The 19,762-nt window shown below is 44.8% G+C and overlaps 1 protein-coding gene across 6 annotated transcripts in view; it reads right to left on the bottom strand.

Annotated features, from left to right (window-relative positions):
* Positions 1–2,924: 2,924 nt before the first annotated feature.
* BACH2 (BACH transcriptional regulator 2) overlaps positions 2,925–19,762 on the bottom strand; it is a 354,491-nt gene continuing 337,653 nt past the window's right edge. For all 6 annotated transcript variants that reach the window (XM_060616186.3, XM_060616182.3, XM_060616184.3 and 3 more), the window contains 2 exons: positions 12,289–12,495; positions 2,925–7,720 (listed from right to left, as the gene is read on the bottom strand). In XM_060616186.3, coding sequence (XP_060472169.1) covers positions 7,238–7,720; positions 12,289–12,495 — 690 coding nt within the window. In that variant the 3' untranslated portion in view covers positions 2,925–7,237. The remainder of the gene's footprint in view (positions 7,721–12,288; positions 12,496–19,762) is intronic.

Raw genomic sequence — 19,762 nt, forward strand, 5'->3', positions numbered from 1 at the left:
GTAGCCAATCTGAGAATCCTCATTGTACCCTGGAAGTAGATATGAATCCCTTCAAAGGTGCACAAAGGAAAGGAAATAATGGCTGTTGCCCACTTGGGGCAGGATGGTGTTTAAATGCTTCCCTTCTGCAACACACAATAGCTTTTTAATTCTATTTCCAACTATGATGGTCATTCCTGCCACAAGTGCAAACATCAGGGTCGAAGGTGCAAGTGGCCATCAGTTCTAAATGACCATGTTTTAAGTTTATTTATTTATTTATTTTTAGAGGTGGGGGAGAGGCAGAGAGAGAGGGAGAGAGAATCCCAAGCAGGCTCCATGCTGTCACAGTGAATCCCGACATGGGGTTTGATCTCAAAAACAATGAGATCATGACCTAAGCTGAAATCAAGAGTCGGAGGCTTAACCGACTGAGACATCCAGGCGCCCCTTAATGACCAGGTTTTCTTAACCAAATTTTGAGACAAAGATTCGCCTGCTTTTTCTAGAATGGATTAAATAACTTCATGTCTTCATGCAAATAACTATATTTTACCTTTCACACCTAAAATGTTACAACTGTGTTGTTTTCAGAACAGCACACATTTGCTAACCCCATTATATGCTCCCTGGAATCCCTTCCTCCTTGACTCAGTAGGGTGCCCAGGGAGCAGAATTCAGTAACCTTGAATTTCAGTTTTCCCATCTGGTGGATGGGGCAAGGCCATGTACTTCCTGAAGCTCAGATCTCAGCAGCACGGCGCTCTTCAGACATCATGAGAACGTATTATTTATGGCCTGACAGCTTAGCCAGAACACGTGAGGCCAGCGTCGCTCATGGTCATCTGGCCTGCCCTCCATTCAATACCTTGCTTTCTGTTTATATCAAAATCCAAGATTCAAAATGATCAGATATACTTTTCTAGTTGTAATGTATTTACTCCCTTAACTACAATTCTAAACTCCCTGTCTTGCTAATCATTGTTTCTTGGTGTTGGTTTAATGCCCCTTTCTCTTGGCTGACTTTCATTTAGCTTTTTCTTTTAAATTAAACCTATTATTTTGAGATCCTTGTAGATTCACATGCCCTTGTAGGAAACAATACCCTTCACCCAGCCTCCCTCCAGTGGTGACATTTTGCATAGCTACCCACAACATCAAAACCAGGAAATTGCATTTAATGCCTATTATCTACTCTTACAGGCACTGGGGATCTGAGGAGTCACTTTAGCAGTATCACATGTTTTAGATTTCTAATCATATTAATCAGGTAGCAGGTAAAGGTCCAAGCTAGAGGAAGTCACATGGCTTCTCTGGGAGAAAAGATTTCCTAAGGCCTCCAGCCCTGTGATCTGTAACAGGGTTCAGGGGCAGAGAAAGCCAGCCTACAATGCATAATGATATGTCTTTATTTCATCAACAGAAATGGTGTCGAGACAAAATTCAGTTAACACTAGCAATTCAACTGAGTGAAATTTTTTTTTTGCACAATAGTGTATTTACAATGAGTAAATGAAGTTTCAATTCATTAGTTCATAGCAATGCTTTTTTTTCCCCAAAAAAGGTAAAAATTCTTAGTTACAGAGAATAAGCATCAACAGCCATTTCATTTTTACAGTAAAAACCACAACAAAAACCACAATCACTTAGAAAAAAAAAGACAAGCCTAAGAACTAGTACAATAAAATGATGCATTGAATTAAGTTACATTAATCGCATAGAATCTGTGTAAAAAGTATGTAGAAAAACACCTGATGTAACCTGTTACAGTCGTTGAGCAGTTATGAGAGGTACAGAGGGTTATACAGGTAGATATGTGTGAAACTGTCCGTATTGTTCGACCTGGGGAGGAAGAGAAGAAGGGCTGTGGCCCCTTGCATACACTGAGAAGACCCTGTTTTGAATATGGCCTCTGGAGTTTGTAAGGCATATATTAGAGGTGCACTTGTATCAGACTGGTTCTGGAACAAATTCTCCCAGGCCCTTTTGGCCTCACAAGCAAAGGTGGTGCTTGCCTTGAACGGCTGTGTCTAACCAGAGCCCAAAGTTCCCAAGTGCATTTGGAAGGTTCCTGTTCACTCACTAGAAGTGGCGGGTCTCTTGTGTCAGTGTGAATGACGGCATCCAGCATTCACACGCACCCAATGCATCGTTAGGACCAGGTGGAGGTCACCCCTCTGCCTGCAGACATGTTTTGGTAGGAGACTTAGCATCATTGGTAGGAAAAACCCTCTTTGTCCAAGTCCCTTCCCTCTTTCCTCATCTACGTGTCCGTTAACCCCCCAGGAACACTTGGCACTGAATGGATGGTCTTGGTGCACTTCTGCTTCTAAGGAGGGCCACTGTTTTATCTGAGGTCAGTAAACTGGAATGAAGTGAAAGTCAGAGTTGTTTAGCCATTGCTTGATAGCGAGACGCATGCACCATGTCACAACATCAAACCAAAGCTACAAAGTGGGGCCTCTGCCACCAAGGGGTATTCTTCACAGAACGGCAGCGTCATTTTCATATTATGATTAAAATGTGTGGATATTCACTGGATATAAATATCACCTCCCAGGGTGGGGTGTAGGAAAATACTATACACTTCCTTTTCTTCGCAAGAAATGTGTTTGCACCGTCAGTTGAATAATTTATCCTCAATTTGCCACAATAGGTCCTTTCTATGTACAAATACTATCTGCACACACTATTTGTGCACAAATATATTCTATTCTACAGCATCAGTCCTTGATGCTTGGGTCAGGAGATGGCTCGGGCGGTACTGGAAACATACAGCTTGAACACAGATTGCCTCTATGCACACAGACTTCCTGCACGAAAACCAACTCCACATAGGGCACGGCACTGTGGACTGACTCGCCAAAAACTGCACCTACAACAAGATCCTCAATTTTGGGAAGAGATACTAACTCATGATAGAGTGAACAGCTTTATTCTTTAACAAAAAAAAAAAAAAAAAAAAAAAAAATTCTGTCCCTCAGTCTATTTACAGTAATTTGAGGACAAAACTTAATTCTTGCTCCCTTCCAGGTCTGCGACTCCTTCAAGACTGTAAGCGGTAGGGGAGCAGATTGAAGTCATTTACTAAGCAGCTGCTAGTTTAAATGGGGTGTAATATAGAGGTCCAGCTAAGTGGGGTCTGAAAGCGCTTCTCAGGCCTTACTCGCTCTGAGAGGGTTCTGCTACCACAGGGTGTGGAGCGGCCCATAGGGACGGGACTTTGCAGTTTCTTAAAAGGTGTATACTTTATACACCTTTGTTTCTTCTTTAATGGCAATCATAAAATATTAAAAGAGAAAGTGTAGGTATAGATCTTTTTTTTTCTTAGAAGATTTTATTTTTAAGTAATCTCTACACCCAACATGGGGCTTAAACTTACAACCCCGAGATCAAGAGTCGCATGCTTTACTGACTGAGCCAGCCAGGCGCTCCTAGACCTCTTGATAATAGCTTTGAACTTCACATTGTGCCCACTCGATGTCTGGCGGTTCTCTCATGCAAGTCCTAGAGCTGGTCCCTGGCCTCCTTTTTAAGGAGAAGTGGCAGCTGGCATTCTAATCACTAGCCTTTTTTTTTTTTTTTTTTACTTCCTCAGGAAAGCAATACAAGGATTAAATCCAAAGTCATAGTGCATCTTAAAAGCAGCATACTTTTAGAAAGACAGTTAATAAATTACTTGTACAATATACAAAATAATGTTTTATACTGCAGCATCACCTCTGACGCCTGAGTCATTGGTAGGGAACCCGGAATAGAAATAGCAGGATGGCCTAGTAAGTTTGACAGCTCTTTTGTTTTGTTTTCGCAACTGTTTTGTTCCAGAATCAGTATGTAATGAAGTTTGATTTTATTCAAGGCACCCCCAGATAACGCAGAGAAACAAACACATACAGCAAAGCACTCACCTGCCCAAAGCCTGACCAACCTGAATGAAGTGAGGTTGTCTGGACACACAAGTAGAACAAAGGTGGATCCAAGGGGAGGACTAGATCCAGGCGGATGTTAACCAGCCACAGGGCCACCTCCACCGTCCCTGCCCCAACGGCTCACGGCTACGTTTTTGGAGACCCAATTCGGCTGTGGCAGGGATCCTCCTAAGCAGGCCATGGCTGCAGGGTCCTTTATTTTTGTAAGGAAGGACCCTTAAAAGCACAATTAAATGCCACCATGCTGTGCAAACACTGTTCTTTGCTATTAACTTACTTTTCTTTTTCATAAAAGACATGGGCCTCACTAAGGGATCCCAGGGAAAGGAGACAGGCTGGTTCTTAAAACTCCACTTGAGGCAATTTGGATTCTGGTCCCCAACTAGTCCTCCCTTTGAATCAACCCAGAAACAATTTGGACGAACACATGGTTCGGGGTAGTAAAAGACAAGACGAGTCACATAGACAATTGCACAAAGCCAGTCACTGTTTATGGTACATAGTGAACAAAATCATAACAACCTGTTAAAAATCTCTAAGAAATGGAAAGACAGTTTTCCAAGCAGTGTCTTTAACCAGTCCCATTGTAGGGGTTTGACTGGGGAAGGGGGAGAAAAGCGAGGCGGGGGTGGGTGGAAGGAGGATGTGGGCTGAGTTAGGGTGGAGGGAAATAAGGAGACCCCTCCCCACCTGGAAATGGCCGTGGCACAGGTGTGTGTGTGCGGACCAAACAACAGACAGCGGGGAGACTGATGGAATGTGGTCAAGACTACCAGTTGCACATGAGTTGTCGCCAGGGTAAGTCATGCCAGCGAGCTTGTTTGGACCTGGTTATGATACTAGCAGAAAACATTCTTTTTTCAAAAGAAGAGGAGGTCACTTAAAAAAGGCAACACGAGAGTTAAACAATACTGTTGGCTGACTCCTCCACCATTAACACCTGTGGATGTATATCACCTGTGATGTATCACATGATTCACATTGAATTTAAATTCCAGCTGTCACCAGTTTTCCACAAAGGCAAACCCCACGGTGAAGCACAGAACCATTCCACTAGGCCAAGAAATTCCAACAACCATAATAAAAATGGCAGCTCCAACGCTGAGCTTTACCAAAATCTGACTCAGACTAGCACACACATACACACGCACATGAGAAAAAACAAAAACCCAGAGGCAGGTTTTAAAAGCGGAACTATTTTAAAAGAAAAGCCTTTTTTTTTTTTTATCCTACCGCATGAACCAACAAATTTCTGGCATTCATACATATTTAAACATTTAGCGCTAATATTTGTACAGAAAAGTTAATAATACTAAAACATATGTTACTATGATTTCACTTTTCGCCTACATCATATACTAATTTCCCCTTTTACATGCAGCTTTAATATTGTCCAAACAATGGCACAAATAAAGAAACAAAGTCAACCATCTAGTCCCCACTGCCCACCACCCCATCCCCACATCAAACCTTTCAGGACTCTACCTGCAGCCAGGCTGGAGGGCCGACCGGAGGGAGGGAGCGGATTCCTCCTCCTCTTAGGCTGGCGGCAGGGTCTTGGGCACATCTTCCTGTAAACGTGGCCAGGGGCCAGCACGCCCCCCGAGCCAAGGGAAGCTGCTCTCTGTGGGTTGCAAGCCAACCAGTTTTGCAGCAAGAGAAGAAAATTATCATCAGGTGAGGGTAGGTGTGTGTGTGGTGGGGGAAGGGGATAGGGAGGGCTCCTTGGCCATACTGTATCCAAAGCCTCAGAATGAAATCTGCCTTTGGACAAGAGACGAGCAGAAAAACCTCAGAATTCAACTCAAAGCATTTGGAAAAGGGAGGGAGAAAGAAATGCTTTTGTCTGTATTAGGGACAGACCCCAGGCTTACATGTGCCCTGCTCTCTCCTACTCTGGGTGAATTGCCTTAACCCAGGACGCCTGGCGCTGTGATTCAAACCCACTCAGGTGAGATGTCCTGGGAGCTGGGGCCTGGGCAAGGGAGTGGGGTGGCTGATCAGACAAATCCTTCCAAGAAATTCCTCCTGCACTGCACTTTCACGGGCAGGCAGGGGCCTGAGGATGGGTTGAAATGAATGGGACTTGCCCCCTGGGTGAGAAAATAGTTCTAACTTGATTTTTAGGAGCCAATGCCTGCTGAGTTCTGGTACAAAATCATGGGTTCCTGCTGTTTGGATGCACTTTTGAGTGGACGTCCAAACTCTCCCCACTTAGGAGTCTGAACATCCAGCATCAACTCTGAACTCTCTGCATTTAAACTTTGCTTCTGGGAAAGGTGGGGAGGAGGTGAAATATAAAAATATTCAAGCAGATTATTGTCTACACATCCTAGGATGAATTCATTATTTGGCAAGATTATTTTTCCTACATAATTATCACCTGAGTGCTTTTTAATTAGCTAAAATGTCTTACTTTTAAACTAAAAGCAAAGAATATACAGTATACTCGAGTTATACCGAAGTAACAACTTCATTTAAGAAAATAGGTTTGACCCAAAACTCAGTGCAAGTGGCAAAGTTGACCATGACTGTACAGTATCTGCAAGAAAAACAAAAACAAAAAAACAACCCACAACACTCAGATGACACCATCTGACGGTGCCCAAAGCAAACCAAACAAACAAAAAAAGGGTCTGAAATAAAACCTCAAAAGAAGTTTCCAACATTGAATTCTGTTCCATAAATAAGTACAAATTGAAATTGAACTGTGAAGCAAGAAAAATGACCATGTTAACAGTTACCAAACTAGTTCTAGCATCAGAGACAAAAGAAGAGGAATGTTGGAACCTGTTTATAAATGAGAAATGAAGTTTTCCAGTTTTAGGATGAGAAAATTGAGGCATGCAGGACTTTTGCATATGGATATATATATATCTTATATATATATTATATATAATATGTACAGTCTAGCTATAAAACTTTGATGTGTATAGAAGCTGTCTTCAATGAAAAAAATTGAACATTCAGAAGAAATTCCTGAGATAGGGTTTGTGACATGGGCCACTGAGAAAAAAAATCCGTGGTTGGGTCCTAGAGGTGTTCTAGTCTATCCCTGTTGAGACTGAAATTAACCCACAGACAGGCAGCGTCAGCACCGCCCGTCTTTCCTCGCCTGAGCAAGGGGTAGCACCATTGTGAAGGGAACTGTATATCACTCCCGCTTGAAGAGAGGAGGGAATACTCAGAAACAGTATTGCTGCTAAGAACGCTGTAGTGTGCACCAAATTCCTTCTCGGTTCTTCCAGACAACAGATGAGCAGCACCACAGGCTGACCGGAGAACACCTGGGTGGGAGAGGCGTGAGAACTGGGAGGCAGGCCGCGTCACTAGGTGTAATCTTTCCTGGGCTGTTCGTCGGTCGTACACTTATCAGTCATTTCCTGGCAGAAATCCACGGTCACCGTCTGGCTCCTGGATTCAAGAGGAGGCCCTCTCTCCGAGAAGGTTCCGGGGTCAGCGCCTTCCGGCCTCCTCCCGGAAGTACAGTTTTCCGAGGTGTTGCCGGGCACCCAGGGGGGCCCGGGGGGAGCCGCTCCCGGCTCCAGGCAGCAGGGGGCGCTTTCCCCCACCGCGCACTGGGAGGCGGCCAGGTTCTGCTCCACGCTCAAGGGCGCAGGGTTAATACTGGAGGCTGCGGGGAGGCCCACGGGTCTGAGGACGGGGCAGTACCGGTGCAGGGCCTGGATCTGCTCGGGGCTCTGGATGTCGCGGCACACTTCCTGGGAAAGGCAGGAGAAGTTGTCCAGCAGCTCCCCCATGCAGGCTTTCAGCTGGTTCCTCTCTGACAACAGCTTCTCTTTCTCACACACCTGGACAGCAGAGAGAAGAGAGGGGGCCTGATCAAGCCTGAACGGAAGGACAGAAGCCCTGGTTTCTGGGGGTTTTCCAACTTTTATTTTTGCATTTGGCATTGCAGTGTAACTCGTGAATGGCTAGGCCAGGACCTAGGCACCTACAAAATGTATATTTAAGGAGCCCAGGCTCAAGTGTCCTATCGGAGCAGCCTATCCAGATGTCCAGATGTGCTGGAAAGCCTCACACCTTCCCTGTGGCAGCTCTTCATCCCTCTCTGGGGTCTGTCCAAGTGGCCAGCAAAATCACCACCAACCAGAAAACTACAGGGAGTCAAGGTTCTGGTTTCCTGGATTTGGGGGTTTTTAGAGAATCATTTGGAAAACCCTCAGCCCCAAACTTTGGAGTTAAAAAAAATCTCCCCCAAATGTGTTAGGTTTGCCATTTCTGAAGGTCAGAAATGGGCTAATTCCAACTTTGTGACATTTTGGAAGAAGGCAAAGCTATGGAGATGGTAAAAAGGCCAGTGGTTGCCAGGGGTTGGGGGAAGGAGAAGGATGAACAGGTGAAGCACAGAGGATTTTTAGGGCAGTGAATTTACTCAATGATATAGTCATGGTGGATACATTTGTCCCAATCTATACAATATACAACACCAAGAATGAGTCCTGATATAAATTAGGGACTTGGGTGATTATGATGTGTCAAAATAGGTTCCTCAATTGTAACAAATGCACTACTCTGGTGGGAGATGTTGATAAGGGGGGCTGGTGGTGATGAGTGTATAGGGGCAGGGGGCAGGAGCATTCAGTTGTGCTGTGAACCAAAAACTTCTCTAAAAAGGAAAGTCTCATAAAAAAAACTGATGAAAAATCAACGAAAATCAACAACGAAAATCAACCATTGGCAATTTCATACGGTTCCATCAAACAACAGGCCTTCTGGCCTTTGCAGCATACAGACTGGACACAACAGATCCTCTTTAGTACAGGTGGGGACTGTGACATGGGAAGGGCAGACAGAGGCGTGGTGACTGAGCCCTAGCAGACTAGCCCATGGTTCTGAGATGCTGTCCTCAAAGAAAATCCCACACAAGCTCTTGTGTTACTAAAATTCATCATCCCATCAGAGAGATGAATTTCGCCACCAGAGGGGAGACTGGTTAAAGTTTCACCCGAACTATCTGCGTGAGGAGAGAAGATGCAAAGGTTTCAGGAGGCACACACAGTGAAAGAGATGAGGAAACTGGACATCACCACCAGATGGGAGAGAAAATGGAAGGCGGGGGAGGGGGGGGAATGAGACAGAGAGAGAAAGCAGGGGAGAGAAGCAAACATACAACACGGGGGCTCTGACACGGGAGCTGTACGTGCTGTAGCATGAATGCAATCTGGCAGGCAGCGTGGGCATGTGTATAGGAGACAGAGATTTACACGGGGAAAGGGCACCTGCTAAAATATTTATAAATTTATCAAGAAAACATGTTTTAAAAATGAAAAATAAACAGATGTACCAGTGCAAGTTGAGAGAAATACATTATGCAAGTTTGCAAAAGCTGAGTGGCGTGCCGGAGGCAGCATGGCGGTGGGGAGTGGGTGTGTGTGTGCGGGAGACTGGCAGGGCAGACTGGCCTGCCCCTGCCTGCCAGTGCCGTTCCTGCCGCCCAGACTAGGTGAGCAGGCACGACCCCGAAGTTACAGGGTGCCGGATAGGAAACAGAACATCCAGGAGGTCTCTTCGTGGAAAATATCTTACATTTGTGGCTGTGCAACCCGGACAGCCAGGAAGACCTGGAGGTCTGCAAAGTGGGAGGCAACACCACCCAGCCTCAGGAGGACCGTCTCAGTCTCGATCCTGCCACATCATACTGGCCAAGCCACCAACCCTCTACTCATCTGCAAAATGTTCTGGGCCACTTTTAAGGGGAAGAAAATGAAATGCTGCTGTGACCGTGTTTTGGCTCTTCGCAGGAAAGGCAGTATAAATCAAGGCCCTGGTTACAAGCGTGAAGCTCTAAGTCACAGATATACAGTGATGAGCACAGGAAACTCTCATGCGGCAGCAAAATGTAGCATATTATTTAAGAAGTTGCCAAAAAAGTGGGAGGAGAAGTAGGAGGTGCCCTCTCCATTTTTCAACTGAACAGTATTAAGCAAAGTGTTTTGGTATCTGCCTGGTGTGTGGCTTAGACTTTATTGTTTGTTCGGTATTATACAAGTACATGGAAGGACAGAACTCTAATTACAAAAATCAGGTGTTTCTCAAACATGGGTGATGAGACTCATTCTACGCAGGGCTGAATGATCATGGACATATGCCCAATGTCCTGATAGGTTGTACTGAGCAGGCTCAGCCTTGCCTGGGTCCCTCCCTAAGCCCAGTAGGCTTTCAGAAGATCCATATTCACCACCAACAATGTCTTGCCCCCTTATGTGGCTTAAATACAAATTTTTGTTGTTAAAGCAACATTAAAGAAAAGTTTGAAAGAAAGAAGGAATTCATAATTCCACAATCTGGTCACAATTTCAAGGAAATTTCAGGGCAATAGACATTTCCTGAAGGCTTCACCGGGTCTGCACTGGAGACTGAGAGGTGATCCAGTCACTGTCCTTGTTGTGAGGAACCTACCACCTAGGGTGGGGGGCTGGGGAGACAGACACACACAGATGACGCAAGACTGCGGTGATAAGCATGAAGCCAGAGGTCAGATCAGGGCTCCAGGGGTGAGTGCCCAGCCTCAGCTGGGACTCAGGGAAGGGGTTTCCTAGACAGGTGGCAGTAATGTGAGTCTCAAAGGATGAAGGATGAAATTACAGAAGAAAATGGTCGAGAAACGTCCAAGGTAGAGGGGAGACAGCAGAGGCACAAACACAGAAGTACGAACATAGATGGCAGGAAGTGTGAAGAGCTTGATTTTATTAGGGGTCAAGTTCAAGGATAGGAGTGGAAGATGATGCTGGAGGTAGCTACAGACTGAACCTTGGAAAACACCAATGTCTTGCTAAGAAGCTTGAGCTTTATTTTGTAGGTAACTTAACCACTGCACATGAGTAAATTTCCCCTGCTTGGTGGGAGTTAATTTATTTTTTATTTTATTTTATTATTTTTTTAAAGTTTATTTATTTATTTGAGGGGCACCTGGCTGGCTCAGTCGGTTAAGTGTCTGACTTCGGCTCAGGTTATGATCTCATGGTTTGCAAATTCGAGCCCCACGTCAGGCTCTGGGCTGACAACTCAGAACCTGGAGCCTGCTTCAGATTCTGTGTCTCCCTCTATCCCCGCCCCTCCCCCACTCATGCTCTGTCTCTCTCTCAAAAATAAATAAAACATTAAAAAAATTTTATTTGAGAGAAAGAGAATGTGCACAATAGTGGGGGAGGGGCAGAGAGACAGGTAGAGAGAGAATCCCACGTAGGTTCCACATGGTCAGCGTGGAGCCTGATGAGGGGCTTGAATTCATGAACTGTGAGACAATGACCTCAGCCAAAATCAAGAGTCAGATGCTTAACTGACTAAGCTACCCAGGTGCCCTGGGCATTAATTTAAAAAAGAGAGAAAAAATACTCTGAAGTCCTTGATAACAGGTCAACATTTATTTATGCTTTTCAAATGTCTTATCTTGTTCTGAGGTTCTCATTGGGACAGTGGCTTACCATGAGACAGAGGATTACTGTGTATATAGTCTGAGGATCCACACTTAGATCATAACCACATGATGTGGTCTCTCTCTTCCTTAGCTTGACACAGGCACAGTACCTAAGATGTTTCCAGTATTTGGTCAGCTGAAAGGTCCAGCTAAATGAGGTTGTACTGGTTGCCTTCAAAGCTACAGTAAGGAGCCAGAGGCCACCTGGAGTTACCTCCTGAAGCTTAAGCTTGCTTACAAAGGAGAAGGGGGCACAGAGCTCCCAGTGAGGGGAGCCTGGGAGATGGGAGCTTGTTCCCTGAGATAAAATAGTCTCAGGCACAGGGAAGAGGTGCCAGCCACTTGGAGGCAGAATCACAAAATCAAGGACCCTGGGACTGCGAGGGGCTTCAGGAGATCATGTGGTGTCCTGTCTGGATTCTACACTCTTCTGTGCAAGGCAGGAGAAAGCAGTGGTGTCTAGATTTGGAATCAGATAACTGGGTTTGCGTTCAAGTTCTGCCACATAGTGGAGAGTGAGCACACTTCTCTGCGCCCCTCTCCTCCTCTGTAACTGGAGATAAAATAGCACCTAAGTCATTGGGTTGATGTGAAGACTAAATGTGATCATTTACAAAAATAGTTGAGAATAACACCTGGCCCACACATGCATGCAATAAATGTTAGTGACCAGTCCATGCTGAATGGAAAAAAAGAAAGGACTACCTCTATGTGTATGGCTGAAGGACATAAAATACTGAAACATGATTATAGCTCTGCACAGACACACACAACTGCAGATAGAAAGCTATTCTTTTTTGTTGAGAAACTTGCTTAAAAATAAACCCAAACTTCCCCAAATTGTGATCCTTCTCTCCACTTCTCCAGCCTTCACTTCTGCAATTCTGCATCAGTCCTGGTCACTCCAGGTTGCTGATAGCAGCGAACGGGTCAACTCACCAATTTGCGGATTTCACATTCCAAATTCTGAATACAGTCCAGTTTCCTCTTGCGGCAGCGCTGGGCCGCGATGCGGTTCTTGCTGCGCCGTCGGACGTCGTGAATGAACTCTAACTGTTCTGAGGTTAGCTTGTGCATCTTAATCATCATCTGGAAATCATTCCTTGGAAGATCTGTGATTTGATCTACAGGAAAGGGAAGTTTGACCTGAAACCGAGAACAGCAGAATATGATTATGGTAACTGTATTTTAGTTTGAATTCCAGCTGGCGGAACATCAAAAAAATGGTCAAACCTCCTTTTTAAGAGGACCAAATAGTATGGAAACTACTCAAAGTAAGCAGTGATTAATTCTTTCTTGTTTCAAATATAAGATGTAATATTTAGAGTCAAACAGCACGTGAACACACAAATTATAATGTGGTTATTGTTCCTGAGGTTCTTGAAACAAACAGCACGAAAGATACTGGAAAATGTGTACTTTTTCACTGCTACAGCAATTTTACGAAAGACTCTACAGTTAGTTGAAACCTACTTCCATTGAGCCTCAGCTCAATAAAATAACAATTTACAGACAGATATCATTGAAGGAATTATCTAAAACATTTGAACGAGGACAGCATCACACACGTCAAAGATGCTGGGAAGATGAAACAACCAGTGTGGTTTTTCAGTTACAACAGCATAAGGAGGTACAGCGAGGGAACTCAGATGGGCTCCACCCTGGTGGACTAGAGTTCAAACCTGGGCTTTAGTCTTTCTACCAGCCATGAGACCTCAGGCTAGTTACCTTACTTCTCTGAGTCTCAATTTCCTCATTTTAAAGTGGGGCATGCTTTTGAGCTGCCCAAGGCTATACCAATTTGGGCCCTTTGGCCCTTTTCCAAAAATTTAATGGTCATTCCATCTCACATTCTCTTTCACAGCATGTTGACCTTCCTCTACCAAGAGGCGGGATGCGTGTTCCTGCCTCTTGATCACCACAATGCAGCCGGAGTAACAGTGTGTGGCTTGAGGCTAGGTCATAAAAGGAGCTGCGGCTTCCTCCTAGGCTTCTTAGACTGCTTTCTCCGGAGGAAACCAGCTGCCATGCCTAAAAGACTCTCAAGCCAGCCTGTGGAGGGCCCAGGCCCATGTGGAGAAGAATGGAGGTCTCCAGCCAACAACCAGCACTGCCTTGTCGGTCACGTGGGTGAACCACCCAGGATGTGATTTCTCTAGGCCCACGGGAACCTTCAGATATGGAAGCCCCGGCCACAGACTTCAGCCTCATGAGGTGTCCCAAATTAGAAGTGCTCAGATGGGCCACTCCTGAGTTCCTGACCCACGAAAACGGTGAGAGAAGCTAAATGATTTAAGCCAAGGAGTCTGGGGGTGATTTGTTACGCAGATAACTGATGCAGATACTGTCGGTAGCAAGATTCCAACTTCTAAACTCTTGACAAACAAAGGCAAATAAGCATTATACAAGGAGAGGACATGAGTCTCTGGAGGAATGGATCTGTGTCCTCCTTATATTCTGTTAAATGCACAGGCTTGAATCTTCCAGCAGCTTATCACTACCCTCTCCAAGATTCTTACTGATGGTGCAGGGATGTTAGGGTTCATTTCTGGTCCTGTTTCAGAAAAGGAAGGTTGCATGTTGCTTGACCAAGAGACCAAGTATCTCCTCCGGCTCAGATTCACTTAATTCTTGTTCACGTTAGCGTCTGCTTTAGGTGGACCAGCAGATGGCGCTATAAACCTAAACTTTCTACAAAGGGCCAGCCCTGCGCTGTCCAGTGCAAACAAGAGATGTGATTTTTCCATTTCCAGTAGCCACATTAAAGGAAGTAAAAAGAAACATCAGAAATTAATTTTAATAGTATATTGAATTAAGCCCAATAGGCCCAAAATATATTCAACATGTAATTAATATAAACATAATTGAGATATTTCACTTTTTTGGCACTAAATTTTCAAAACTGGAGGCATATTTTGCACTTAACACAATTCAGAACTCGGCACATCTCTAGGGCTCGATAGCCACGTGTGGCATGTGGCTACTGTGCTGGACGGCACAGCTCTAGAAGGTGGAACAGTCTCGAGTGAACTTGAGTCACCAGAAAAACAGGAGGGTCAGGGTTTAATTGATCAAAGTAGTTTAGGTTGAGGAAACCAACCCCTCGTTAATATTCAGGAGCTGCAGTGTTATATCTGTGTTGTTCAGGGAAGTGAGACGGAGATCCTTGATTCTGAGCTCAGGCCTTTTCTTTGATTGCATCAGATGCCGGAAGATGAGTCTAGATGCTGGCATTTATGGCTAGTTAATCCCCATGCACAAAGGCGGTCACACTACATGACTTTTCTGTGGCTGGATACAACTGCTTTGTCAGGCTGCTTCAGAACCCTGAGCCTGCTGGACGTGGCATTTGCTGAGGGCTCCCGATGGGGTCCTGATTCAACTTTCGCATGGTGAACTCTGTGTCCCATGACACCTGTAAAATTTGGGCCCAAGAAAGCAAAATCGCAACAGCTCACATTACACCACTTTCAGCCCAGCCCTGCTCTGACTGCGGAAAGGCAGGCAGCCAGGGAAAGGGCTTTGTCCATGGGTTGTGTTTGCACAGGGCTTATCATGATACGAAGAATGTTTGATTTCCTTTTATATCCTTTGGATAACAAACAGACACTCCAATCCTGGACAGTGCCTGACTCACACCAGGGTCTGCCTGGTGGGGACACGGATGTTTCCACACCAGGCAGAAGCCTTGTTCGCACAGCAGAGGCTGCCGCGCTTCGTGGCCTCGTGGAGTCTCCCCCTCTGCTGACACCAAAGCTGGTCTGCTTCTGCTCTAAATCCTATTTACTTATTTATTTCCAGAAAGAATACGTACCTACAGCTCAGGCCACAGGGAACGTCAAAGGCCTTCTAGACTAAGAGCTACTGTATTTAAAATCATCCAGACAACACATGTAAAACACCAGGGAAACGGGACAGAGGTTGACAGGAAAAGGGAAAATCAACAATGCTCGTTTCAAAGTCCTTGAAGCAAAAGGTCCTATAGTTTCAGCGGAGCTGTTGCAACTCCGGCTGCTTTTTAAAGAGGTCAAAGGAAAAGAAAATAGCGATAGACCTTCTTCCACGTGGAAAAACAAAAAACAAACAAACAAAAAACCAAAACCCAAACCCGACCACTCTTGTTTCTTTTTAAAAGGCTCTGTTACCCCTCAAGCAAGGGAGATCTTGCGCTGTCTCCCAAGAGGGAGGTCCCCAAGCATTTTGGGAAGGCGCAGTGGTAACTTTGCCACTGATATTTGTTACTTTCGGAGTAGGAAGTAAGTTCCAAGCCAACGGGCATCTTCCCTGGGGATAAAGAGCAGCCACATCCCCTTACGGAGTTGGGAGAATATATTCCACTCTCAAGCATGCACGCACCAAACACTCCCTGAGTAGGGCTCAAAAGTCAGCTAGCACCACACGGGCTTCGAAGGTTCAGACACTTCGAGAGGGCGGAGGCCCTTCTCCCTTTCTTCTGGCAAATTCTTATGATCCAAATAGGCCCGATAGGGCTTAACATCTTATTTACTGTCCCTCCACACACTTATTCTTCCAGGATTTTATTTTACTTCTCAGCAACAGTTTCATTGTCATTCACTGGACCCTCTGAAACAGTGCACAACACCCACCCTAACAAGAGGAAATGTCCTGCCAGCTCCCACCGCCACTTGTCTGAATGCTCGCTGGCCTGCACTTATTTTCAGCCTATTGCACACACAGGAGGCTAAGCATATCAGACATCTGAGGCTAAGCAGGCTGCACAGAAGGGGAGGGGCCCATGGGACTCTGGGTACTGATTTCTCATAGGTGCTGCCCATCCCCACCTCCTACCCGCACTGTGGTTCTCAGGAGAGACTCTGAAAGTCAGGGGCGGTCACTGAGTCAGCAAACCAAGGGCCCAACAGGGCAGCACGGGCCCGTGCTACGGCTTGCATCAGTCTGCTTCTGCTGATTTGCTACTCAGTCCTCTCTGCCCTCTGGAGCACAAGCAGAGGGACAGGACGGAGGACTTCCCAGCCCAACCCCTGCACTGGACTGCTAAGCAGTGACCAGAGTGCAGTCAGACCTTCTGGGGCTCCAGTTCTCGAGATGTCAGTGAAATGGCGTGCTGCAGTGTGCTGAGGGACCTCTGGCCCCAGGGGCCGGCAAATGTGGGAAAAAGCTATGACATCTAGATGGTAAATAAAACCTAAATCCTCCTCCTCCAGGGCCTGAGCAGGGGAGCTGTGGGCCCTGCGGTCCCAGCGCCTCCTCTCGCCCAACAGAAATCAACTGCTCCTCTTTTCTTTGTACCAACAACCACCCCATTCTGTGGCCCAAACCACCATCCCCTTGCTCCCAGTTAAACAAAAATACCATTAAAAATTACATAAGAAATATAACTTCTTGCAGAAAATTCAAATATGGGACAAAAGAGGAGAAAAGAAATCCCACCTGCAAACAGTGACTGTCTTGCTCCCGGGGACTGCCCTGTGATCTCTGTTTTCCCTGCATCTTTATTACAGGGTTGCAGGCGGACCACAACCACCTCATCTCACCATGCCTCTCAGCACATTTCCCTGGCCTGGAGCTGCTGGGTGCTCATGGGAGCTACTGGAGAGGCATGACAGAGATGCGAAGGTTGTCGGAAAAGCTGAAAACAAGCATTTTCTCTAGAGATCCCAGCCACAGCTGGTTTGTGAATCTTTTTTCCTATCTCCTTTCTTGGTTTTACTACCAGATGTTGGAAATACAAGCTGCAGGAGTCGGATAATACTAACAGTACCCCGAGGCTCAAAGCCTTTAACACCTACGCTCTTACAAGACCCTCAGATCTCTGTACACCGTCAGGGGAGGAGGCAAGATGCCCATTGGGCTGATGATTCAGTGCTCTTGGCAGGGGGACAACCAGATCCATGCTAGGCAGACGCCAGTGACAGAATCTCCCCTCTCGGCTAAGAAATGTTTCCTGAACAATTGTCCTTCCACCCTCTATTCTCATGGTCCAGTTTCCAGAACAAACGCAGGACACCTGGGATTTAGTTGTACTGCAATTAATTAGCTGTGTGACCTCAGGCGAGCCTTTCATTCTCTCTGTCCTAAAGTTCTTTGAGGAGCTGTGAGTGACAGGAAGATAATACATGCCCTACTTAGCTTATAGGATTGCTATGAAGAATCAAATTGGATAATACATGGAGAAAGTGCTTTGAAAAGTCTGAGTCGCCTGACAAATATGAGGTATTATTAATTCTGTTTACTAGCCCTATCTTACTTTGTCACATGGTTTCTTCTTCCAGACATAGAGTATGCTGTGCAATTACAGATGCTAGGAACGTCTTTCTAGACAACACAAAAACATCATTTTAATTAGAGATACAGCTGACTTCTATGCTGCCTAGCAAGGTTTTCTTTTAATTAAGCAGACCAATCACAGGCATTTAAAAAAAGATGCCTGAATCAATGAACCACAAGAATGACTGTAAAAATTTTACATACAACATACGTCTGGAAGTTGGCATGTGGGTGGAAATGTCAGTGTCAGATACAGGTCTTCCATTCTACTACGTGTCACACACGATTTTTCCCTGCCCCGCAAACTGCATGAAAACAAACGTACACACATTCAACTCTCACACACTTTTATCCCTCTTGATATGAAACATGTTGATAAAGCAAGTCCAACCAATAAAAACTTTTGGCTACACAAATAAATTGCCTTTCCAGTGCTTCCTTACCAAAACTTACAAGTAAGTAGACATGTGTGTGGTATAAACCCATCTCACGAAGAAGGCTACTACCTGGAAAATGCTTGTGGCTTTTCCATAATTTTCAAATTTTAAAAATGAACCTGTGAACCAAAACAAGATACCATTTCACATCCACTAGAAGGGCTATAATAAAGAAGATGGACAATAACCAAGTGCTGCTGAAAGTGTGGAGAAATAGGAGCCTTCATACACTATTGGCAGAAATGTAAAATAGTGCATTTATGTTGAAAGACAGTCTGGTAGTTCCTCAAAAGGTTAAACATGTAGTTATTGTACGATTTAGCAATTCTGCTAGGTACATAATGAAGAGAAGTGAAAATATATGTCTGCAAAAAACTTGTACACCAATGCTCACAGTAGCATTATTGATAATGGCCGAAAAGTGGAAACAATCCCAAATGTCCAACGTCGATCAATAGATCAACAAAGTGTGGTGTATCCCCAGAGTAGATTATTATTCAGCAATAAAAACGAACAAAGCCCTGATACATGATGTACCTATTGGTACGTCAATGGCAAGAATGAACCTCGAAAACGTTATGTTCAGTGAAAGAAGTCAGACACAAAAGGCCACATAGTGTAAGATCCCATTGTTATATTCAGAAGAGGCAAATCTACAGAGATGGAAGGCAGATTAGTGGTTGCCTGGGGTTAAAGGGAGGAAATGAGGAGTGTCTGCTAATGGGTATAGTGTTTCTTTTTGGGGTGATGAAAATGTCCTGGAATTACAGCGATGATGGTCACAAGCTTTCGTGAATCATTAAAAATCCCTGAATTGTTCATTTTAACAGGGTAGATTTGATGGTGTGTGACTTGTAGCTCAATTAAAATAATGGCCTGGTGTGAGATATACATAAATACAATTTAAACATTATAGAAATACATAGAAATAAAACGTTCCTTATACTCCTCCCCAACTTTGCCTCCTAGTTTTATCTTGTTCTCTACACTGCCTTTTTGTTTTGAGAGAGAGCAAGACCGTAAGCATAGAAGGGGGAAAGGGAGGGGGTGAGACAGAATCCCAAGCAGCCTCCCTGCGGGGCTCCATCTCACCACCAGGAAATCATGACCTGGGCAGAAATCAAGAGTCAGATGCTTAACCGACTGAACCACCCAGGTGCCCCTATACTGCCTTTTTAATACTATGTAGATTCATGAAGCAAACTAGGACCTTGTTATACATATTGTTTGGTTACATTTTTAAATATGACCTGTTCATTTTTTCATCATAGGAAATAAGAAAAAAAATTCCCAAACTGACTTTTTAATATAGCACACCCAAAAGTCATAAAGAAAAAGATTGAGAACTTGATTACGTGAAACTCAAAATTTTCTATACGCAAAAAGAATTGCCATAAAAATAGAAAGAAAGAGTAGGAGAAAATATGGAAAGCATGTCTAATAAAAGGTTAATATTCCTGTATTAGGGATTAGGGATCCTATAAATTGGTTTAACGACGAACACCACGAGAGAAAAATGGGCAAATGTGTGAACCGGCAAGTCACAGGAAGGGAAATATAAATGGCACATACCCAGAAGAGAAGAGGTCAACCTCATTAGCGATCATTTTTTGCCAATCGGATCGGCAAAAATTAAAAGGACCGGTCACAGCCAGTACTGGCAAGAACAGGGGGAAAAGGATATTCATAAATTGCTGAAAGATATGTGAATTGCTACAACCTTCTGG

The sequence above is a fragment of the Panthera onca genome, chromosome B2, assembly GCF_046562875.1.
Source record: "Panthera onca isolate mPanOnc1 chromosome B2, mPanOnc1 haplotype 2, whole genome shotgun sequence".
Classification (NCBI taxonomy): domain Eukaryota; kingdom Metazoa; phylum Chordata; class Mammalia; order Carnivora; family Felidae; genus Panthera; species Panthera onca.